At 43.9% G+C, this 24,526-nt stretch overlaps 1 protein-coding gene across 1 annotated transcript in view; it reads left to right on the top strand.

Moving 5' to 3' along the window:
* LOC138471996 (tumor necrosis factor receptor superfamily member 1B-like) overlaps positions 1-24,526 on the top strand; it is a 340,373-nt gene that overhangs the window by 267,483 nt on the left and 48,364 nt on the right. Inside the window, exons 7-8 of the mRNA XM_069609902.1 lie at positions 1,106-1,183; positions 23,759-23,796. Of these exons, the coding sequence (XP_069466003.1) occupies positions 1,106-1,183; positions 23,759-23,796 (116 nt within the window). The remainder of the gene's footprint in view (positions 1-1,105; positions 1,184-23,758; positions 23,797-24,526) is intronic.

Genomic DNA, 24,526 nt, shown 5'->3' with positions numbered 1-24,526 from the left:
CAATAGCCGGTAAGATAGCTCAGCGGGTTGAATGCTTACTGCTGCGATGTGTGTGTCATCTGCAGGTTGCAGGTTTGAATCCTGGGAAGGCCAACTCAGCTTTTCATTCTTTTGAGGTAGATGAATGAGTACCAACACAGGTTGGGTGATATTGTATGTATAGTTAGTCTATGTAAAGCGCTTAAGCGTAAGTGGTGTATAATAACACATCATTATCATTTGGCCTTTGAAATCTGCGTGCAATCACAGTAATTTGGTAATATGGGCCTATAGACACCGATATTGACGATGCGTATGGTGATTCATTCTTGTATGAAATGTATAGCACATTACAGTGATATCGTAGCCATATTATTCATAGTGTACTTATGAACAATATTATACAATGCCACTTCCTGTTTTGTCAAGGGGCGAAATGTCATGTTCCATCGCTTCCTGTGATGTCACTTTGGGGTGGTGTCTAATGATGCCACTTCCTGTGATGTCATCAGAGGTGAAGGGTCATGTGATGACACTTCCGCTACGACTTGCATTTTGGTGAAATGACGTCCCTGGCTCTGTGTGTGATCTCATGGTCACAGGTTTGAATCCCAGCAGGTCCACCCATCCTTCATCCCTTTGAGATCGATAAAATGAGTGCCACAGAGATAGGTGACAATAAGCATTTGTTATCATTGCCAAGATATGCCACACTGGGGTGCACACATTCTCTATAAATACACCTGTTACGAACATCTCATATGTGTGTGATAATAGAAACAGCTGATGCTCTTGAGTACAAGAGCAGCACGCGATTCTGCCCCATGCCTCCCTCTTGCTCGGAAAGCTGTACAGTTCCAAAAGCCTCCACATGGAGACACGGGGCACCTTCTTGCACCCACTCAGCCCTGCCCCCCCCCCCCGGCCTCCCCTGCCCCCTCCAGACGGGCTTGGAGGAATGAAAGAGGGTCATCACGCAGCTCTGCGCAGCACGCGCCGGCTGAGCGGTGTTCATTGCTTTATTGTATGACTTGGAAAGTCTGCACTTCAGAAGATGACGTCAGGTCTTTGGGCTGCTGGCTTGGAATCCAGCGTTTCGTAATATGTATGTTTCATGTTCCCCTAGGTGTGATCTCCGGGGGCATACTGTTCGCCATGGTGGGACTTGCCGGGATCGCATACTTCATCGGATCTGAGAAAACAAGTAAGGACAGACTTTCTGGTTTGGCAAATATCACCATTGCGTGCAGTGAACTCATAGAATTAGCTCCACCCCATTAACCAGCTCCCCACACCTTTCATTGGTTTTTAAGGATGTGTTCACTGCTTTGTATTTTTTAAGGATTATTGTTGACATTACATTTATGGGAAAATGCAACCAATACCATGTGATAAACTCAGTTTGCAGAACATGTTGTGGGGCACATGAAAGAAGGGGTAATGTCAACTGTTTAATGCACAACCCTGCTGCTTCTAAAACCTGGCATGAAAACGAGGAAAATACCGAATATTGCTGAAGCAAAATGCATTGTGCACAGCCATTGCCAAAGGGGAGAACTCAAGTCTGCTGTAGTCGCAGATTCTTACACGTATTACAATGGATGAACATCTCAGAAGGTCACAAGCAGTGTGCCATTTTCATTACAAAATGGTCGTCCAACAAACGCTGGGACTATCCAAATGAGGGCTTCTTCATTTTGATAACCAGGCATGACTGCAGTGCAAGTGTTCCAGTTTCATAAAATGGATGCCGCACTAGTACCACATCTTGCCATGTCCCATACTGTGGCACACCAGTGTGTGCCGTCAGGGCAAGGGGCACCCTCACCCGGGCGCCCATCCTGCTGTTCTTGACAGCTGAAGCAGGTGCATATTTGCTAGTTCGATACATAAACAACAAACTGTTTAACTCAAATGCTGAGCGGATTTCTATGACCACAACTTGTTAGTCTTGGCTAGTGGGATACATTGCAGTGTAACTAGTTACTTGCAGCCACTTATTTCCTAAAGATGTGATTTGTTATGTGCCAACTAAAAGGGGAATAGGGTGGGGGGCGATGGCCCATTAAATTTGGAACAGGTTATTACATTACCTTATAATAAAATTCTTCCAACTATAAAGGAATTCCTTTTTGTATACCAATGGTGAATTTTGGCCTGCAGTTTTTTTGTTTATAACGCATTGGTGCAGATTATCAGACCATTGGCCACAAGGCATTCCAGGACAAGGATCTTGATTCTTAATACATGGTACTTTGAGGATTGTAAGACATCTAAGAGTGAGCTATTGAGGGTGAGAAATTATGGTATTGCCATTTTACTCAGGACACAGATTTAAGGAGCTGATAGATGTAAAAAAAATGGAGGACTATGAAAGGATATGAATGAATTAAACAGGGCCTTGTGTCACATGACCAATGCGACTTTTGGCATGTAGAAGCCAAAGGCTCTCTATCCGATATACATGCTTGTAACCCATCAGCGGGTAATTGAAGCAACTCGCTATAACTTCTTCAAAACAACCAGCTATGCCTGTGACCCAAGACACGGGAGAAACCTCCCTTGTGTTTGCCCCCTGTGAACCCTTGATGTCCAAGTAGCACAAAGAGTAGGTGGGCAAGGCACCTGGACCCGATAAACTCTCTACAGAATTTTTTCCGCAGGAGCCGACATTTGGGTTTCTGTCTGACTAAAATTGTTGAATCATATTTAGAGAGCGTTCATGCTTGCCCGGTTGCGAAAAGGTGTTCAAATGCTGCCTATTTATAAAAAGGGGGACAAAACTGGTACTAAAAATGACTGCCCCATTTTCTTGTTGGACTCCTTGCCCAACATCTATGGGAAGGTGCTGCAGGTGCATCTTGACAAATGCCAGATTCTGGCCTCCTAACACCTCTTCAATCAAGGTTTTTCAAAGGCATTTCAACTATTCATCAGGTGTTCTGTCTAAATCTGTTGCTAGAGACATACGTGATCCTAGGTCAACAGTTGTTATATTCAGCATTTGTAGATTTGAAGTCTGCTTTTGACCTGTTTCTGCATCCACAATTGTGAGAATCTGGCCCCCTGTAATCTCTGCGATCCAGTGTCTATATATAGAAAATGTTGCTTTGGTTGGCTGGAGTCAGGAAGCAGAAATCTCACTCCTCTTAGACTTTCAGCTCATTAAAATGATATTGCACTTGATTGAAAAAACTGTATTCCAATAAACCCTACAAACCTAAGCAAATAGACCTTGGACTTAGACCTTGGACTGGCACTTGAAACTAAACTCAAATCCAAATCAACCTTTAATCCAAATCTTCCAATGACAAGCTCAATAGACATCTTTCAAAAACTTGTCACTAATGACCTCAGACATCATTACTTGAATGGGCACCAAAAATATGATAAAAGGATCAAATACAACCCAACAACCATGGAAATGAAAGCCATAAGAGAACTTAAAAATAACCAGGACATTATCCTCAAACCAGCAGACAAGGGAGGAAAAATAGTTTTACTCGCTGCCAAGGATTACATCACAATGGCCAACATCCACCTTCAAGACACAGAATGTTATGAGGAAATACAGGAAAATCCAATACCAACATTTTTAAAAGGCTGGCAACTAATGAATAATGTCTGGTACAAGCAAGGACCTTTGACTGAAGATGAAAGGAACTACATGACACCAAACTACCCAATCACAGCCACAGCATACTTTATACCAAAAATCCATAAGCCTTACTTGGGCCTACCACCAACTAGACCAATTATTAACGGTATAGGCTCTCTAACAGAACCAATTTCAGAATGTATTGATAAACATCTTCAGCCCCTTGCGGCAAGCTTATCCTCCTATATACAGGATACGAAACATATCATCCAACAATTGACATCAGTACATTGGGAAGACAACTTCAAACTGGTCACCCTAGATGTTTCTTCACTCTACACCAGTATATTACACAATAAGGGCATTGAGACAACTGAATATTTTTTGAAAACACGCTCAATCTCCTATTATCAACAAAATGGAATGATCCTTGAAATGCTTGATTTTGTATTAAACAAAAATATCTTTTTATTTAACAACACGATCTATAAACAAAAACAAGGCACAGCGATGGGGGCCAAATTTGCACCATCAAATGTATAATAAATGTATCTTCTGATCAATGATTTAAGTAACTGAAGGGTAACCCCAAGGACTCACCGATAGTCTTCTTCCTCTCCTCTCATTCTGATTCCGGAATTCTTCCAAACAGGGGGGACGGATATGAAAGCCTCCCTGAGTCCCTTCCTCCACCTCCCAGACAAACTTAGAGGAGAAGAAAGGCCTCAGGGAAACCCTCTGGGGAATAAAACCCTGTGTCAGCGACTGCTGGATTGATGTCGTCTGTGCAGCGAGTGTTCAGGTAATAGCTGGTGGAAAGCTGTCTAATGGAAGAAGTAGAAGAGAATGGTAAGTAAGGTGTGGGTAAGTAAAAGATTGGAAAAACAAGGTAAGGATGTATTGAGTTACCCTTAAAAAGGAGTTGATGATTTACCACGCTGGAAGAGATGTCTTCCGGCAATTACCTATTGTGTGTGGAAGTTTGTTAGCACAGTACAGAATATAGAGTAAACAGAACGTATATAGACAAATGGGATCTTTACCTGGAAAGAAATGATAGAAGGGCATAGGAGTACATACGGCAGGAGTATGCACCGAGTGAGAGGGCTTGTAGACTGAACTTGGATTCCCTAAATATTTCAAACGGAAAGAAAATGGTGTCAATCTAAATTCACAGTCGGAATCTTGGAGCCTCTGATAATTCTATCCTTCGTACCGAACTCGGGGAAATGAGAACCCCTAGCAGTCTGCTTCCGGACCGAAGCCGGTGAACAGGTGTGTGTGACTGAAGGCTTGAGTCCCCGCCGAAGGGCAGGAATCGGGTGGGCAAGCAGAGTCTGAATGCAGGAATAAATGAAGGACAGAGTTAGAAGGAATGTATATACGTTTGAGCAAAAGGAAAGCTAGTAGCAAGGCGTTCTAGAAGCGAACTTACAAAGCGTTGTCAATGAGGACTAGCAACGCATCCGTGCATTGCTGACAGGAACTGATAAACAGAATCCCGAGTAGGAGGGTGGAGCTTGCTCGCTGCTTGATAGCGCATCGTCTAGACCCACACCTTCCGATGCTGCGGCCATCTTGGAAGTAAAAATGGCCGAAACCCATCTATGGGACCAACGATGCCACAGGGACCAACGTCTCTGGAGGGGCATGACAGTATGCCCCCTCCAATGGGTAGGGGCTCCAAGTTTACCAGGATGATTCTGAAATAAGCAGCGAACTAGAGCCGGGGCATGAACCACTGAGACAGGTTCCCAAGAGCGGTCAACTTGAGAGTATCCTCGCCAACCAATCAGGAACTGAAGACGACCTCGAAAAAAGCGAGAGTTTTAAATGCCAGCCACTTCATATTCCGATCCCATCGGAGTGGAAACTGGAGGAGGGTGAGTATTCCGCAATCTAGAAAATTGATCTATCACATTCTTTTTTAGTTGGGAAATGTGAAACACTGGATGGATTCTGGATCATGAAGAGGGAAGCCCGAGTTTGAAGGCAGACAAACCCAGTTGTTGCAGTATGGGAAAAGGACCGAAATATTTAGGAGACAACTTGGAAGGGACTAAATGACGGGGTAAAAATCAGGAAGCCAACCACACCAGATCGCCAGGCTCCAATTGCGGTGCTGGAGTGCGGTGTCTATCCGCAAAGCGTTTGACGCGTCTTTGAGCGTTCAGAAGAGATGTCTTGGCTGTATGATGTCCCGCCTGAATACTTCTGAGCAGGCTGTCCACATTGGGAAATCGTGATGGTGAAGTAGGGAAACAGGTAGGGTGATAACCGTAAGAGCAAAAGAAAGGACTGGAACCCAGAGCGGAGTGATGAGAATTATTATAGGCGAATTCTGCCAACGGTAGTAATGAACACCAATTGTCCTGTGAAGCAGAGATGTAACAGCGCAGGTAACCCTCCAACGTCTGATTGAGACGTTCTGTCTGGCCATTTGTTTGTGGATGGAAACCAGAACTTAACGCCCGGAAGATGTTCAGACTCTTGCAGACTTGCTGCCAATATCGCGAAGTATATTGAGACCCACGATCTGAGACAATTGTTTCCAGGAGAGCATGAAGTGTAAATATCCGTGAAAGGAAGATCTTCACCATTTGGGCCGCTGTGGGAATTCGAGGAAGAGGAACAAAATGCACCATTTTTGTAAAATAGTCTACAGTCACCATGATCACGGTGCAACCATCAGAGACAGGTAGTTCCACGATGAAATCTCTCGAAATCATTTGCCAAGGACGGTCGGGGATTGGCATTACCGACAGAAGACCCAATGGGGCCAACAGAGGAGACTTGGATTGCAAACATATGGCGCATGCCGAAACATAGTCTTGAATATCACAAGCCATCTCTGGCCACCAAAAATGACGTTGGACCAACTCCTTGGTATTTGCAACGCCTCTATGGCCAGCCATCCTAGAGTTGTGACAGAGCTGTAGAACTGATCTTCTTAACTCTTCAGAGGGAATTAACAGTTGTTGATTCCTGTATACACACCCTTGGGAGGAGGTAAGCTTCCAAATGGTAACAAATCGGGGATTGAGCTGTAAAAATTGAGAGGTCGAATTAGCCACCAATTGAAGAAAGGTCGTAACAACTTGTAAAAATCTTGCTCTTGGAAATAGTGGTTCAGACCGGAAAGGGGTAGTAGTATTATAATCCTTCCTGGACAGTGCGTCTGCCTTAAGATTAACTCTTCCTGGTATAAAGGAGAAGATCTCATAGCGGGAAAAGAAATGGGCCCAACGTGCCTGACGGCTGTTCCGGGTCTGCGAGTATTGTAATGCTCGAAGATTGCTGTGATCAGTTCGGACTTTAATAGCATGTCCATCCCCCTATAATAGATGTCTCCACTCTTCGTATGCTCTTTTCATCGCAAGTAGTTCTTTTTCGAGAACTGAATAGTTTATCTCTGAAGGTGAGAGCGTCTTCGATAGGTAGGCCATGGGACACTCTATTCCTTGTCCATTTTCCTGAAGCAGGACGGCCCCTAAAGCTTGATGTGAAGAGTCAGATTCTACAATGAACCTTCTGGTTTGGTCAGGAGTAATCAGTATGGGTCCAGTAATGAAGCGTCTTTTGAGTTTCTCAAAGGCCTGGTGGGCCTCCTCTGACCAATGGAATCTTACTTCTTTCTTAAGAAGCGCCGTCATCGGAAGAATTTCTTCTGAATAATGGGGAATGAAGAGTCTATAAAAGTTTGCGAATCCTAAGAATCTCTGCAGATCCTTTACGCACAAAGGAGTAGGCCATTCAGTGATATCCGAGACCTTCCTTGGGTCCATAGCGATGCCCTGGGCTGATAAAATGTACCCCAAATAAGCCACCCTGCTCTTGTGGAATTCACATTTGCCCAATTTGCAAAATAGATGATTATCTGACAGTCTCTGCAGAACTTCTTTGACGTGATGAATATGATCAGAAGCTGAAGTAGAAAAGACCAAAATATCATCTAAATAGACGATGACTGTGTGAAGAAGAATATCAGAGAATATGTGGTCCATAAAATGCTGGAAAACAGCTGGGGCATTAGATAGTCCGAAAGGCATCACCCTATATTCGTAATGCCCCAAGGGAGTACGAAAGCCTGTCTTCCACTCATCACCAGCTCAGATACGGATAAGATGGTATGCACCGCGGAGGTCCAGCTTTGTGAAGATTGTAGCTCCCTTAACGGCCTCCAGAATGTCAGGTAGCAAGGGCATAGGATATCGATCCAGGGTTGTGATCTTATTGAACCCACGATAATCGATACACAGTCGGAGTTCCGTTGAATCCTTCTTGGGGATGAAGAATAATGAAGCCCCGGCTGGAGATGTGGATTCCTTGATGAGCCCATTGCGTAAGTTCTTTTGGAGATATTCTTTAAGGACTTCTCGTTCTCGTGTTGATAGTATATACATGCAACCAAAGGAATCAGTGCATCAGGAACGAGTTCCAAGGCGCAATCATCTCTACGATGTCGGGGTAACTCGGCATATTCTGAATCAGAAAATACTGCCTGAAATTTCCGATAGTCTGATGGGATTTCTTGGATATTATTAAGCACAGAGATGTAGTTCAGTTGTTTTCTTGAACTGAGATCGTAGAACGGAAGCCAAGAGGTCCATCAGAAACACAATGAGACAGACAATTTTCTGATCCTAGAAAAATTGTGCCAGCTTTCCAATTGAGATAAGGATTATGGGCTCGGAGCCAGGGTAATCCTAAAATCAAGGGATAATGTGCAGTACGGATAACATCAAATATGATGGTCTCTTGATGAGATGAGATCTTCATCTGAGTAGGTCTTGTCTGTTCTTTGATGGGGCCCGAAACTAATGGACTACCATCTACTGATTCTACAGGGATTGCCATAGATTTGGCGGAACATGGTATTCCATGATTAGTCTTCCAGTGGGTATCGATAAAATTTCCTACGGCCCCGCAATCAATCAATGCGGGAACCAATATGGAGTCCAAAGTACCACACTTAAGCATGACCTGCAAGACAATAATTCTGAGCTCAGGTATATCTGTTACTTGAGAGGGCAAGGATGCTATTGAGGACCCTGTTACTGACTCCCTAACCGCAGTTCCCCGAGCGGTTGGGCAGGAGCGTTTCCCTGTCTCTTGGTAGGGGTGATAGGGCAATCTTGGACTGCGTGATCCTTGGCTCCGCAATTCATACACAACCCCTTGACTCGACGTCTGTTATGCTCTTCCGAGGTGAGTCTGCCTCTTGTTGTTCCTATCTGCATAGGTTCATCGGTCTCGGCTCTCACTGAACTGGGAGAATAAGTAGTCAGATGTCTCATAGAACGATTTCGACATCGTTCTCTGAGTCTTTCCTGTAACCGATAGTCCATCTGCATAACCATCGTAATTAGTTCTGCTAGATTTGGAGGTCTAGGCACTCTGGACACCTCATCCTTTAGCTCCTCGTTTAATCCTCTGCGGAATAACGTTATCAGCGCATCATCGGCCAAAGAGGTACCGGCTGTTAACTCTTTAAGGTGCTTATGTATTATAGTAGATCTTGTGATCCTTGTCTAAAGTCCAACAATTGTTCTTGAGCTGAAGCTGTGATCTCTTGTCTACTAAACATTGTTCTAAGGCTGTTCAAGAAAGCGGGATAAGAATCCAGAAGAACATTGTTTGTGGTAACTAGTGGTGTAGCCCATGCCAAAGCAGGCCCGGTTAAATGAGCTATCATGTGCCCTACCTTATCCCGATCATTATGAAAAAATGCTGTTTTAAATGAAAATTGGACTGTGCAGGCCTCAATAAAGGCCTTAAGTTTATGAGCATTTCCATCGTATAAACCCCCCGGAATCGGGCCTGGAGGTAATTCGGAGCAACTAGGGACTCTTCCCACCTGTTGTCGTAGGAATGCATTCTCCTGTTTTAATGACTGTACTTCAGCAGTCAGAGACTGTACTGCTGTTACTAACTGTTGCTGTTGAGCCGGGTCCATGGCTATCCGTGAAGATTACTACCGTGAATCTTGAGGTGACCGCTCAGCCTCTCAGAATAATTCAGTTCTATATAAAACGGGCATTGCTAACTATAATAAATGTATATTCTGAACAATGATTTAAGTAACTGAAGGGTAACCCCAAGGAAATAAACTTAGAGGAGAAGAAAGGCCTCAGGGAAACCCTCTGGGGAATAAAACCCTGTGTCGGCGACTGCTGGATTGATGTCGTCTGTGCAGCAAGTGTTCAGGTAATAGGTGGTGGAAAGCTGTCTAATGGAAGAAGTAGAAGAGAATGGTAAGTAAGGTGTGGGTAAGGAAAAGATAGGAAAAACAAGGTAAGGACGTATTGAGTTACCCTTAAAAAGGAGTTGATGATTTACCACGCTGGAAGAGATGTCTTCCGGCAATTACCTATTGTGTGCAGAAGTTTGTTAGCACAGTACACAATATAGAGTAAACAGAACGTATATAGACAAACGGGATCTTTACCTGGAAAGAAATGATAGAAGGGCATAGGAGTACATACGGCAGGAGTATGCACCAAGTGAGAGGGCTTGTAGACTGAACTCGGATTTCCTAAATATTTCAAACGGAAAGAAAATGGTGTCACTCTAAATTCACAGTCGGAATCTTGGAGCCTCTGATAATACTATCCTTCGTACCGAACTCAGGGAAATGAGAACCCCTAGCAGTCTGCTTGCCGGTTTCCGGACCGAAGCCGGTGAACAGGTGTGTGTGAGTGAAGGCTTGAGTGTCCGCCGAAGGGAAGGAGTCGGGTGGGCAAGCAGAGTCTGAATGCAGGAATAAATGAAGGACAGAGTTAGAAGGAATGTATATAAGTTTGAGCAAAATGAAAGCTAGTAGCAAGGCATTCTAGAAGCAAATTTACGAAGTGTTGTCAATGAGGAGTAGCAACGCATCCGTGCATTGCTGACAGGAACTTATAAACAGAATCCTGAGTAGGAGGGTGGAGCTTGCTCGCTGCTCGATAGCGCATCGTCTAGACCAACACCTTCCGATGCGGCGGCCACCTTGGAAGTAAAAATGCCCGAAACCCGTCTATGGGACCAACAATGCCACAGGGACCAACATCTCCGGAGGGGCGTGACAATATGCCAACCTCTATATGGGCCATTATGAACTACAACATCCCTGGCAACACCCGGCCTTCACGCAAAACAACAACATCATATTTTGGGGTCGATACATCGATGATATCCTGTTGATTTAGAATGGAAAATCAAGACAACTAAGGGAATACCATCAGTACCTCAACAATAACCCATACAACCTAAAGTTAACCATACAAGAAAGCACAGAGAGAATCCAATTTCTTGACCTGGAATAGTATGTAGCAAATGACATTATTCAGACAACACTTCATTTCAAGCCGACGGCAGGCAACAGTACGCTTCATGCTACGAGCAATCACTCCCATCACACCATATCAGATATTCCTTACGGAGAATTCCTTAGAATCAAAAAGAACTGCACAACTACAGAATAATTTGAAAAACATGTAACCAGAGACAAACAAACATTTCGTGAAAGAGGATACCACAACTCAAATCTTAAAAAAGCCTATCAAAAAAACACTACTCAGACCAAGAGCTGAGCTACTACAAAACAAACCTAGAATCAAAAAATCAAAGGACCCAGACATTAGATTCATCACAACATTTAACTCGGATGTATCAATAGTTTGAAAAAATTCAATCAAAATACTGGCCGATCCTTATATCAGATGAAGATCTCAGACCACACCTGCCAGACAATCCAAATATTACATACCGCAAAGCACCAAACCTCAAAAATATACTATGCCCGTCACACTTCCAATTAAGGAAAGAGTCAAAAGGATTAACGCAACTCTGGAACTTGACAAAACTAAAAGGCAACTAAAAATGTGGATCCTGTGCAGTTTGTAAACATTCAGCCAACTCCAAAAAGACGATATCACTACCCAATGGTATATAACATCATATCCAAGACTTAATTAATTGCAATTCTATCTTTGTGGTATATGGTATAGAATGTACATATAAGAAACTATATATCGGCAGTACAATTAGAAATTTGAAAACAAGAATAACTGAACACTTGAGAACATTGAGAAATAAGGACACAAGATACCCACTCGCTAACCACTCCTTCCAACACCACGCTACAGATGATATAAAGAACGCTTCATTCTTTGGAATAGAAAGAATATAAAAACCAGAAAGAGGTGGCAACCGAGAACAGAACTGACGTCAATGTGAAGCAAAATGGCTATGCTTAACAGACTGTTGCCATGCCGGATTAAACTCCGACAATGAACTATATCATTTTATTTAATATGTATCTATATTACAGTAACTATATTTGTATTCTTTGATTCTAAATTGCATTTCCACACCTGTCAATCATGTACAGTGATAGTTATATATTAATTTCAAGCAACACTCACTGACACAACCTTTTCACTTTCCTTTAATTTAATGCCTAACTACTTACAGAGCAATGTCCGCTGCAAAACACACTAACCAGTATTCCCGGGCACAACTCCTCATTATCTCCTTCATTTAACACAAAGTGTCTCAAGACACAAACATAATGTAGTAAGAACAGACAACCCCCTTTTTTTACTTCTACAAAAATAATCCCAGTATTATTTATCGAAATTGACACAAAAAACGGAACGCAGTGACGTCACCACGCAATTCCGTATGTGTGATGACGTCATTGCGTAATGCTGTGGCGACGCAATGACATCACCACGCGATAGCCGCGAAAACATAGATCCATATAGAACGGCCAACCAAACATGCAAACAGGCACACCAGCCCCACACTCGGCAAGGCAAACAGGCCAGAGAAGGACCAAACCCAAATAAGGATCAACAACATTAATAGAAAGGTAAGACCACAAACTAGTGGGAAATATTACCTACAGTAGATCACCCCTATAATGTATCTAAATACTATTTGTCAGTTTAGTTATGTCATTTCCCAACTAGATCAACTTATCAGGAAATACTAGTACTTGTACAACATATACCTGAACACTGTCAGTACCTGACCTATATGAAAAAGGAATGATACAAGAGCCACTGGATGTTCTTGAATGTGCTATTATCTAGCACAAAACCATATAGTAAGTACCATTTACCATCTTAAGATTCAGAAACTCTTGAGACACCATATGTATATATTAATGCCTCTTCACTCCTCCACCCCCCCTCTTATTCATTTATATAAAAAAGCCTTATATAAAACAGCATTACAACCACATTTAAGGTCTCTATATTCCTATCTCTTTGTAGCTTCAACTATTTAACCTAAAAACCCTCCTGAGGAACCAGACTATATAATCTGGAGAAACACGTGTTGAGGGAGTTAACAAGGAATAAAGATACACTTCAAATTGTCATATTTCACACTGTGGAATCAGAGGAACAACAAACTGTATTGAAACCCTCTGAAAACAACAACAACTCTATTTCTCTCTAATTATGTGGATCTAACCTTAACGAGAATCAGTTCAATTAATAAGATGCTTCTTTTCTGTTGAAATATATTGTAAGTGAAAGTAAAAAGCCTTTAATGTTGCTGGAGAAACTACAAATTGCTGAATTACAACAATTGCAAATATCAAAATTCTTTTCCTTTGTCCCTGGTGGGGGTGTGTGGCAGCCCCTTAGCCAATGAGGAGGCTGGGAACAGGGTGATCCCTGCTCCGAGCCACCCCATCGCTAGAGGCTGCCATCCTCCCCCCCAGGGGGCGAGGTAAGTGTTGCCCCCAATCCAAACAATCCATATACACCCTCCCAACCCCACTTACCTTCTTTTTGGCCCATTGTGGGAGTGGACATGCTGGGAACACTTCTGTCCCCAGCGCGTCCGTTGCCGATCCGTGACAGGCTGTCATGGAAAGGAAGAAGGGACTTCATGTAGTCTCTTCTTCCTTTCCATGGCGACCAATTTTTTGGTTTACTTTTTTATATTTTTTTCAATGGCCGCCACGGAAAGGGAGAAGGGACAACAGTAGTTTTTTTTTACCTTTTTCAATACACTTTAAATGGCCACCATGTAAAGGGAAAACAGACTCCGTTTTCCGTTCCCCGACGGCCATTTTTTGCCATTTTCTTTTTCTGTTCCGAAATGCCGGAGCTAGAAAAACAATAGTATTAGTACCCTGGTCTTGCGGGACTGGGTACTAATCGAAATAACCCCTCGCCACAGGGGCTTCGCTCAGGCCTGTAACTATGGGCCCCAGGGCTTTACCTGACTCGGTAACGCCCCAGCGGCTCGGGGCTTATTGCTTAAATGCATTTCTAAGTGCTTGAAAATAAATATGAACCCTACAATAGGAAAGGGTAGAATCACAGCTGTAGACACACATATTCACCTGGGGATGAGGATACACAATCACATTAAACTACAGAGACAAATAATCAGAAGTGCCATACACCTAGCAAGCAAGGTCTGGGCTATTAGTGCATTTTCTGAGCACATTGGCGGGAGGGCTATTAGACCAGCACTTGAAGTATGTCGAGACTAGGACGTTTCAGCTACTCTGCAGGGCACTGAGATATGGGGTGTCACCAATGCAGGGATTCTGGTGATAAAAGGTAACATTTCCCTAAGAAGATCTAGGGTCTACATAATAGTACACCCGGCCCCCGACTGCTCCTTTCTTGAGTGTTATGGAGAATTTTCCTTTTGCAAATCATCCCCTTATTTTCTTTGAGCCCCCATCCTCCTGCCCCGACCCCACCCCCAGCACTCCTCCTGGACTGTCTGGATATCTTGCATTGATTTTGAAGCTCAGTGAGGTTTTCCAACCTCACTAGCCTGCTCCATTCTTTTTTGTTCTGGAGATACTGGGTCTCCTTATTAGGTTACTAGTACTGGGAGACCTCTCAGATTGCTCTGGCATCTATGTTGTTTTCATGACAACTCCCCTCTCCTTCCGTGAAGTGCTGCCGTCGGCCTTCAAGGGATGCTTTTCTGTGTCATTTGGGTGCACTGTCTCGCACATGACAGCCACCGGTTCAGGGGATTTCATCCCCCTTTTTATGACATATGTATTTTTCTTGTGCATCACAAGCCATCATTCATGGAGTTCTGTGGGGAGATTAAGGCACTGATTCAGAGAATGTTTTCCTATGGGATTGTGCTATTATAAAATGTTTCTGTGTCTAATTTATTTTGGAGAAGTATTTTGGAGAAGCAACACTTGTATTACGTTCCTGAACAGGCTTCTGGTGATACCTTTGACTTCTTTTTGAAATGTAACAGTGTGTGCTGCCTCTCAAGCAGTGATAATCTATTTAGGAGGACCACATATTCAAAACTGCTACTCCTCATGTTTTTCAAAACTTCTTCAAGATGGCATGGCCTTTGTTTGCCATACTTCTACCTTTTCAGATGGGAAAGTGTCTTTGTTTTCCATGCATATTCGTGGGCTTTCCCATTGAATGCCTGGGAAAGATGACCCGTGTTTGTTAGCTGGCAGGAACCTCCCTTTTCTCTTACAGAGCCAAGCACAGTGAGGCCATCAATAGTGGCAGACAGGCGCAATACAAGACCACTTAGATTGCATTACATTTAGCATACTAAGCTAAGATTGTGAGCATTTTTCTAGCCATATTTACTTCACACAGGAACAACGGCACTTCGGATATCTTCGGCACTTTGGGTTCTTTAGTGCTTTGCTTAGTTTTCTCACATAGGGTCGTGAAGTGTGAGACTGGGCTTGCTTCTAGGCCATCACACCTTGTTTGTTTTATTTATAAAGTCACAGGAGACCGGGGCACCTAATTGAAGTTTTTTGTAGTGTTCGAACAATCCCTCCTCTCACAGGAGACCGGGGTGCCTAATTCTTCACGCACAGCTGATCTGGTGTGTGGCTGCTTTTCCCTCACTCACGAACTTCTGTCAACTTCAAACCTGAACTGAAGACTTCAACACGGCTGTAACTTGTGGATTTTTCTTCTCTGCCGCTCTCCTTTCTGCGTCCCTCACAGCTTGTTTTTCTCAGCGTCTCAGTACGGCCACACCAACGGCTCCTTCGACGCCTCACATCCCTCCTGCTGAGGGAATCAAAACAAAACGGCCACAGTCAATCCCTGGAAAAAAGAAATAGGCACATGGACTTCCTGGATCCCGCCCCTCCCAGCTCACTAATCCTTCCTCCGCCAGCTTCTGGTGTTTCCTATGCTGCCTGGGCCCTCGTCCTTACAAGGATGAAAAGCATCAGCATACAACTCTGCCCCTTTTGTTCCTTGTGTGGCTTGGAGTGGACAGCAAGTCTTCACTCTCAGACCCAGTGTGATACAAATGGCTACAGTAGGTGCCTTACCATTGTCTTCAACAATGTAGAACACAAAATGCTCCAATCAACTCACAAACAATGGTGGTTAAATGATACTAATTTCGAGGAAACCTAAATCGTTGCAGTTTCTCCTGGGTAAGTATACAGAGTATACGAATACGTGGGGTCTGAAAATAAATGCTAATAAATATGGATTCATGACTTTTTCAAATAAGGGACTGTATTGTATTGTATTTATTTGTATAGTGCCCCGAGCCCTGAGGTAACTGGGCACATTTCTTGGTAAAGGAGTTACAGTATTTATAGTTAGAGTCGTATTCATATACAACGTTTGTACACTTTGCAGGTAATATGATTATCAAGGTCACATAGTCACCATATATACATTATAAAATATTTACACAATAGTGCTAGAATGTCGTGAGGGAATTCACAAGAGGTAAGTTATGTGGCGGGGTAGGCGTGATTAGTTTTCATTCAGCATGAGCCAGGATTTGGCTTCTTTCTGGAATTTGTTGAATGAGGGTTCTAGTCTAATGTTTAGTGGCAGTGTGTTCCAAGTTCTGGCTGCGAGGACTGGGAAGCTTTTTCCTCCTTCTTTTTGCTGTTTAAACCTTGGTATGATCAGGTAATTGGATAGGGATGATCTGGTTTGTCTGGCTGAAGTGTTCAGGTTGAATTAGTTTCAGAGGTATGTCCAAGGCCCCAAGGATTTTTAGAACTGGGGTGCCTTTTATTCCTTACGTGGATAGGTTTGGTTATCAGGGATATACCTTTACTCATATTTTGACAAACATTGAACATTTTTATAAACAATCTCTTAGTATGCAGAAAGCCACAGGTGGCATATATGCTTTTAACAAGAACATGCATATATCCAACCGATTAAGTACTTGCTAAAAATGTCTGAGGCCAAGGTGTGTGCTATTGCATTGTATGGTGCTGCTGCTTGTGGTTTTTCTAATGGGCAGGTCCTTCAAAGGGAAAAGAATCGCTTCAGCAAACGAGTGATAGGATTATCGCCTGCATTCACCTAATAATGCTACGCACATGGAGCTGGGCCTTGAATTATACAAAGATAGCATTTGTGTAGCACTGATGGATTTATTTTTTAAATCATTAGGAAATGAACATCCTGGTTAAACCAATTTTTATTAAAAGCATAATGGCCCACCAGCAGGGCACATGCTATTCAAAGGATATCAAATGTTAAAAACGTCTTAGGTTCCGTGGATAAGAGCTGTGACCTTAATAATTAGGTGGCACTAAACACTTTGGAGGAATCCAACCTGCAGGAAATTAAGTCATCAATTAGAAACCAACTATCTGAATCTCGCGAGGATCTGCAAAATGCTGAAAGCAACCAACAGATCAGATGCGCTATTGGTGGTTGCCAGGAATATCTAAATTGTTCCTCTTTAGCAAGGGACGAGAATGTAATTAATAGTCTTTGTTTTAACTGTTTGACACTTAACACAGTATTTGCAAAATTGAATGGCTTCCACAATACGATAGTATTTCCCTTTTTTTGTGGAACGTCTATTGAATCCATTCTGCACCTCTTTTTGTCCATATTATAAACACACAACGAAAAGTATGTTCATCCCTATTTTAAAAGAGCTTAGGCTTCTACAATATCTCTGCTCTTCGTTATGCATGGCAGTTTTACAATATGTACACCAGGCTCTTACGCTACCCAACCGAATGAATGTATGTGTATGTGTTCTCCTTTTATGCATAGCCATCTGACTGTTGTTAAAATATATTTATATGCTGTTATGGTTGTGTTTTACTGCGGAAATAAAGTTTCTATTTATTGATATTGATTGTAGTCCTCATTCATCTTAATGAAAGCCAATCAATCAAGATTAGGCTATTAAAAAACATTGATATTTCTGTATAGCTAAAATCGCCAATGTGTCATACAAAAATATGATATAAAGCATCCAGCAATAAATATGTATAAATGATTGTTGCTACCTATATAAGGTAAAAAAAATTAAAAAAACATTCATTCACCAGCAGTTCACCTCACCAAAAACAAGACGGTGCTAGCTCCATTCAGATGGAGATAAAAATATCCAAAGAGGTAAGGATAAAAATATAAGAAGTATTATGAGGCTATTTTAAGTAGCACATTCCTCAGCTTTCAGGCCCAATTCAAGTATTTGGCGACCCCCACTTTAGCATACAGCACTGCGGTTGTTTTAAAAACAAGCAATGCCTTTTTAACTGTCTGACTATACAGATATTTCTAAAAAGTCTCAACCACTTTCTCCTCGGTGTATTAAAAGTGGACATACAAGGATAAAGTGAGTACGATCGTCGCTCTTATCAAACAAAATGGCTTCAAACAGCCACTACCACAACACAGGAGATGGCGGAGAAAATTGTTTTGGAACAGTTTTTAGAAGCCCTACCCCCACTGATACAACACTGTGTTCGGCAGTACCATAGACCCAGTCTGACAGAGGCCGTCAATATTGCATTCGCTTATCAGAATGTGGGGCAAGGGAGATTGATGACATTTGGTCCGTCTGTGACAACACTGGGAGAGCCGAGACCGATCCCACCTGTAGCACGAGCCAATGGCGGACGATGGTTGACAGCTATAAACAGAAGAATGGAGGCAGAGGGCCTAAAAGCCCGAACAGGAAATGAAGGAGGAATACTGAACCGACCTAGTGGTTTGATATCTAGGGGGCCACAGTTTTTCGACTGTGGGGAATGGGGCATGTCGCCCGAATATGCCCAAAAAGAAATAAGGTGGAATCGATGGACATGGGTTGTTTGATACCCCAAGAGAAGGGGACTATCCAGCACCTGAAGGTCCTCAACGACCTTCATATCCATATACCTGTGAGGCGGAGGTGGATGGCCAACCGACTCCAGCTATGATAGACTCGGGAAGACTGCAGATGGCCATCAGCACCGATCTGGTAGGTGACAGGTGTCAGAGCGATCCAGGCATCCCTATCAGGTGTGTCCATGGGGATATGAAGCGATATCCCTTGATGGAAATGCACATTAAGTTGGCGGGGGAGCAAATAGACTTGAGAGTGTGGCAGTGTTACCTGTGCTACCTGAACCCCTACTTATTGGCTCTGGCGTTACAAATATGTCCCGTATCATACGAAAAATCAAACAAGGGTGGCTGGAGAGCACCCCATTTTATGACAGCGAGATTTCTCTTGCACATACCAAGATACCTAGAAGCCAGGCGGAGAAAAGGAACCAACAAAAGAAATGGCATGAGCAGGCTATACTCCAAGGAGTTGTGGACTGGAGTGATAGTTTCAGGATGGCCCAGGAGTTGGCCCCGACACTGAAGTATGCCCGGGAAGCCACGGAGGGAACTCTGAAAGGAGAAGGTGCCTACTTTGAAAAAAGTAATGGACTGTATTATCGGGCCATGAACACGCCGGAAGGGGGGATCGTCAGACATCTGCTGGTACCCGCTAAATATCGAGTCACTTTGTTGAAGGAAGGACACTTGGGAGCCAAGAAGACTCTACAGAAAATACTGGGGAGATTCTTCTGGCCAGGGGTCCACAGACAGGTGACTTGTTTCTGCCATCAGTGTGCAGAATGCCAAAAGACAAACAAAGCCAATGTTCCAAGAGCACCCTTGCAACCTATGCCGTTGATATTGGAACTGTTCCATCACATAGGAATGGACATTGTGGGTCATCTCGACCCCACAAGCTGAGGCCATAAATATTAGTTAGTGATTGTGGACTACGTCACCCGATACCCAGAAGCATTTCCCCTTAGGAGCACAAATGCACAACGTTTTTGGGGCGTCCTAATTCCGTTCATAGCACGGGTGGGTACACCCAGAGAAATCGTGACAGATGGGGCACAAACTTTAATGTCTACAGTCCTCAAGCAAGTCTGTGAAACCTTACACATCGAACAGTTGAGTACAGCTGTCTATCATCCACAGACCGATTGGTTGGTGGAACGCTACAACCAGACAATTAAGCAGATGTTGAGGAAGACCATGAAACCCGAGGAAAGAAATTGGGACCGATTGGTTCCGAGGATACTCGTGACCCTTCTGGACACACTGCAGTCCTCCACAGGATTTGCCCCTTTCGAACTGCTATTTGGAAGACCAGTAAGGTCCCTCATGGACCTATTGAAAGAAGGCTGGGAAGAGCAACCGTGACAAGAGATCAACCTGGCTAAATATGCGGCTCAGCTGAGTCAGAGAGTAGAGAAACTGCAGCCAATCGCACAAATCCACCTCCAACAAGCTCAACGGGGACAAGAGAAACATTAAAACAAGGGCACCCGACTACGAACCTTTCAGACAGGCGACAAGGTGTTAGTACTCCTCTCCACCTATGAGAACAAAATGATAGCCGCATGGAGAGGTCCATAAACAATAGAACAAGTTGTCAGACCAGTCACATACCAAATAAGCCAAGAAGACAGGAAGGTCCCAGTACAGACTTATCACGTCAACTACAGAAAGAAATGGGTTTGAGCCACCCATCTCTGTGGCCATGATAAATACCAAGTGAAATGATTTGGAAGAGATGCGAAAAAGTGGAGAGCACATCGAAAAAGAAGCCCTACATATTATCTGGAGCTACAACCCTCCAAGCGGAAAGAGCCAGAACAGGTTATCAACGAATTTGCCTCTGTATTCTCCTCGCTACCACAGCATACCAACAGAGCCTACTACAGTATCGGGATGACTCCAGCGAACACAGTAAGGTTACCACCCTTCAGGATCCTGTAAGCCAGAATACAAGCTGTCAACCAGGAAATCCAGTCTATGCTACGGATTGGGGTGATAAAGCCACCCCGCAGCCAATGGTGCTCCCCCATTGTATTAGTCCTCAAACCCGATGGCAGTGTCCGGTTTTGTATGGACTTTCGCAAGCTCAATCAAGTCTCAAAATGTGACGCTTATCCAATGCCCAGCATCAAAGACCTTTTAGACAAATTGGGAGGAGCCAAGTTCATCATCATCATAGATCTGTCCAAAGGATACAGGTAACCTTTATGACAGGAAGACAAGGAAAATACCCCCTTTCTGGCCACTTCTGGGCTGTATCAGTTTACGGTGCTCCCATTTGGCCTACATGGAGCCCCGACAATGTTTCAACGACTATTGAATACCCTGTTGAGAGCACATGACCAGTATGCGGGAGCATACCTGTATGACATAATTGTATACAGTTCAAACTGGGAAGAACACTTAAAACACTTGAGGGCTATCCTTGAGAACACTGCTCCAAGCTCGACTACATGTCAACCCTCAGAAGACACAGATGGCCTGTTTTCACACAAAGTACTTGGGGTACTTCGTAGGTCAAGGTACGATTCGACTCCAAAAAGAGAAGATGGAAGCAATTCGAGAACTACCGTTTTCTGCCAACTCTAGACAGGTACGAGCCTTTATAGGCTTTGATGGATTGATGGATACTATCAATGCTTCAGTCCTCATTCCTCCACCATCGCCTCACCACTTACAGACTTGTTGAAGGCGACCAAGACATAAGACCGAGCCTGGCGAACAGAGGAGACAGAAGCCGCCTTCTTGGTCTTGAAGAATGCGCTCACCTATCAGGCAGTGCTACAATGCTCAGATTATACAGCCCCTTCTACTTACACACCGACGCCTCTGGATCCGGGATAGGAGCGGTCCTGTTCCAGAACGCAGGGGAAGCGGAGAGACCTATCGTGTTCATCAGTAGAAAAGTCCTACCACACAAACTGGGCTATGCTATTGTTGAAAAGGAATGTTTGGCTGTCAAATGGGCGGTCGAATCCCTGTGGTACTACCTGTTAGGGCGACAATTCACCTTGGTCTGGTTAGCCCAAACCAAAGATATGAATCCCACGATGGTTTCTATCTCTACAACCCTATTCCAGTCCACCGACCGGGGAAACTGTTGGCACAAGCCGACTACTTATCACGCTCCTATGCCCTTCCCAAACTAGTGGCGATAGGAAGGAGGGACTGAAAGGATAAGAGCCCAGACAGCACACGAAACACCAGAAGCTGGCCGAGGAAGGGTTAATGAGCAGGCAAGGGGTGAGATCCAGGAAGTCTGTGTTCCTGTTGGGTCCTTTTCTTTTTTCTGGGGATTGACTGTGGCTGTTTTGTTTTGATCCCGTCAGGAGGAGGGATGTGAGGCGGGGAAGGAGCCGTTGGTGTGGGCGTATTGAGACACTGAGAAAATCAAGCTGTGAGGGATGCGGAAAGGAGAGCAGCAGAGGAGAAGCCGCAGGTTACAGCCACGTTGAAGGCTTCAGTTCAGGTTTGAAGGTGACAGTAGTTTGCGAGCGAGAGAAAAGCAGCCGAAAAAAAAATAAAAAAGCTGTGCGCAAAAAGCTTCAATTAGGCACCACGGTCTACTGTGACATGAAGGAATATCGAACATGAGGAAAAGCTTCAATTAGGCGCCCTGGTCTCCTGTGACATGAGGAATTGATCGAACACTACCAAAAATTTCATTTAGGTGCCCTGGTCTCCCGTGAAATGAGGGATTGATCGGAAAGTGTGAAAAGCTTCAATTAGGCTCCCCTGTATCCCGTGACTTTATAAATACAACAAACGGGGTGAGTGGGCCTAGAAGCAAGCCCAGTCTCACACTGGCTCTCCCTCCTGAAGAGAGTCAACACAAGGACACCATACTAGGGGCCTCATCACGACTTTGGCGGTAACCCTTAAATCCGGCGGTAGCGCAATTACCGCTGGATTTAAGGGTCCGCCAAATCAGGACTTCGGCGGATTTCACTCCAGCTCTTAGCTGGGGGGAAATCCGCTGAAAATTCACGCTCATACCGCCGGCGGGAAATCCGCCGGCGGTATTAGCGCGAAATTTCCCCATTGAGCCCAATGGGGAATGGGGCATTCCCGAATGGGCTCAATGGGGAATGGGGATTAACATTACCGCCGAACTTGTGATCCGGCGCTATTAGCGCCGGGGAGTTCCGCGGTAGGGCAGATAGCACCGGCGCTAATAGCGCCGGCGTTACCAGCCAAGTCGTGATGAGGCCCTAGGTGTAAGCCACATACACTCTGTACAGTGTGATCCTTCCATAGCAGCCATTTAATGAGACAGTTTACAGTGATTTCTTCCACTGTTATACCACACAACTTTTCCTGTTGGTACACACACACCTTTTTTGTTTAAAACTATACACCCCAGTCCCAGTCAGAGTAGGGGTCTGACCTACAGTTTGCCAACAAAGGTCGAATCCCTAGCACTAGTATCACTGCACAGAATGGACTGCATTCAAAGTTTAGTTTATAATTGTGGTGTGTAACTGTTCTCCCTGCAGCCACGTGAGTACATGGCTACAGTCGATTTACTGACTGTCGTATCAGCAAGCTCAAAGTAGGGCCTGTAAGAGAAATACAGCACACTTTTAATTGGCGACCCACTCTTCAAGTATACAGGCACTGGGTCAAAGATCCTCCTACCTAACCATTTCAACTAAGGATGTTTTTTTTTAATGACAATAACTATTGTCATAATTCTACGCTATGCTCAATTAATTTGTATTCATCTATCACCCAATCTAAATTGCTATTCATTTAATTAAGCACTGAAATAAAAGCACACCGCCAGGAATCAACTCCATGCAAACCCATATCACAGGATCTATGAGGATCCCTCCCCAGGCTGCCCCATCATATTGTTTAATGATCCCTTTGATTGGAAGAGAACTTGCTGCCAACAGGTGGAGACAGTGGTATTTTACTCAATGATCACATTTGGGGATTAGATCATTCTGCTTAGTGAGTGTGCCATCTGAGATTAGAGTAAAAGGATGGTCAGTGAGGCTCCTCTCACATATTCTCCACAAGTGCATACGTTTGTAAACTTAAATTCAGAAACAAATGTCACATCATGACAGCTGTCTTTTCTGTTTTGCAGGACATTTCTGTACCCATCTCAGAACAGAGACAGTAAACGTGAGTATCATTTTGGTGATGCTTCTGCTCGCCAGCAGAATGGCAACAGTATTGATCTAATTATTTTCAGAATGATAGCGCACTCTGAGGGACCCGACCTCTTCCACACCCTTGGTCGGGCCCACCACGTGCAGCTGTCCTTGTGATCTGCACAACACGATGGAATTTCGGAATTCTGCTCCTTCCCAAGGGCCGGTGAATTCATATGAAGAATCTTGTTTTCTCTCTGCCATGCAGCGTGAACGGATCTGTGAAGGAGTTTCGAATTCTGCTATTTTCAAATTTGCATTTTTGTATTTTTCATGAATGTTCATTGGTTTTAACCATCCTCTTTCTTTTTACAGAGGTTCTCCCCAATTGCCCCCACTTGGCTTTCCACTCCCTGCTCCTATTTACCATTTTCCCCATCACCAATGTATGTTTTGGGGCTCTATCAAAATAGTATAAATAAATCCAATTTCCTCACCAGGCAGTGTTTGCCCATGTTCATATCTCTTTTTCTTTCAAAACGAGAGTGTACCACGCAAATGCTATTGTTTTGAATTCACCTGCTTGTAGGGAGGTGCCCGATTTGCGATGCCATATATGGCCGCCTCCTAAGCATTGTTCTGGGAATATTCTTCCAGTGTGGTGCAGAATCTCCCAGTAGAGGCAGTAGCCCCATGGTGGTTCCTCTGTCATCACTCCCTAGGAGGCAGGTTCTCCTACCCATGGATGAAAAGAACAAATC

The sequence above is a fragment of the Ambystoma mexicanum genome, chromosome 8, assembly GCF_040938575.1.
Source record: "Ambystoma mexicanum isolate Mex_15411 chromosome 8, UKY_AmexF1_1, whole genome shotgun sequence".
Classification (NCBI taxonomy): Eukaryota; Metazoa; Chordata; class Amphibia; order Caudata; family Ambystomatidae; genus Ambystoma; species Ambystoma mexicanum.
The sequence above is the reverse complement of the archived record's forward strand: the minus strand, read 5'-3'. Positions and strand labels throughout refer to the sequence as shown.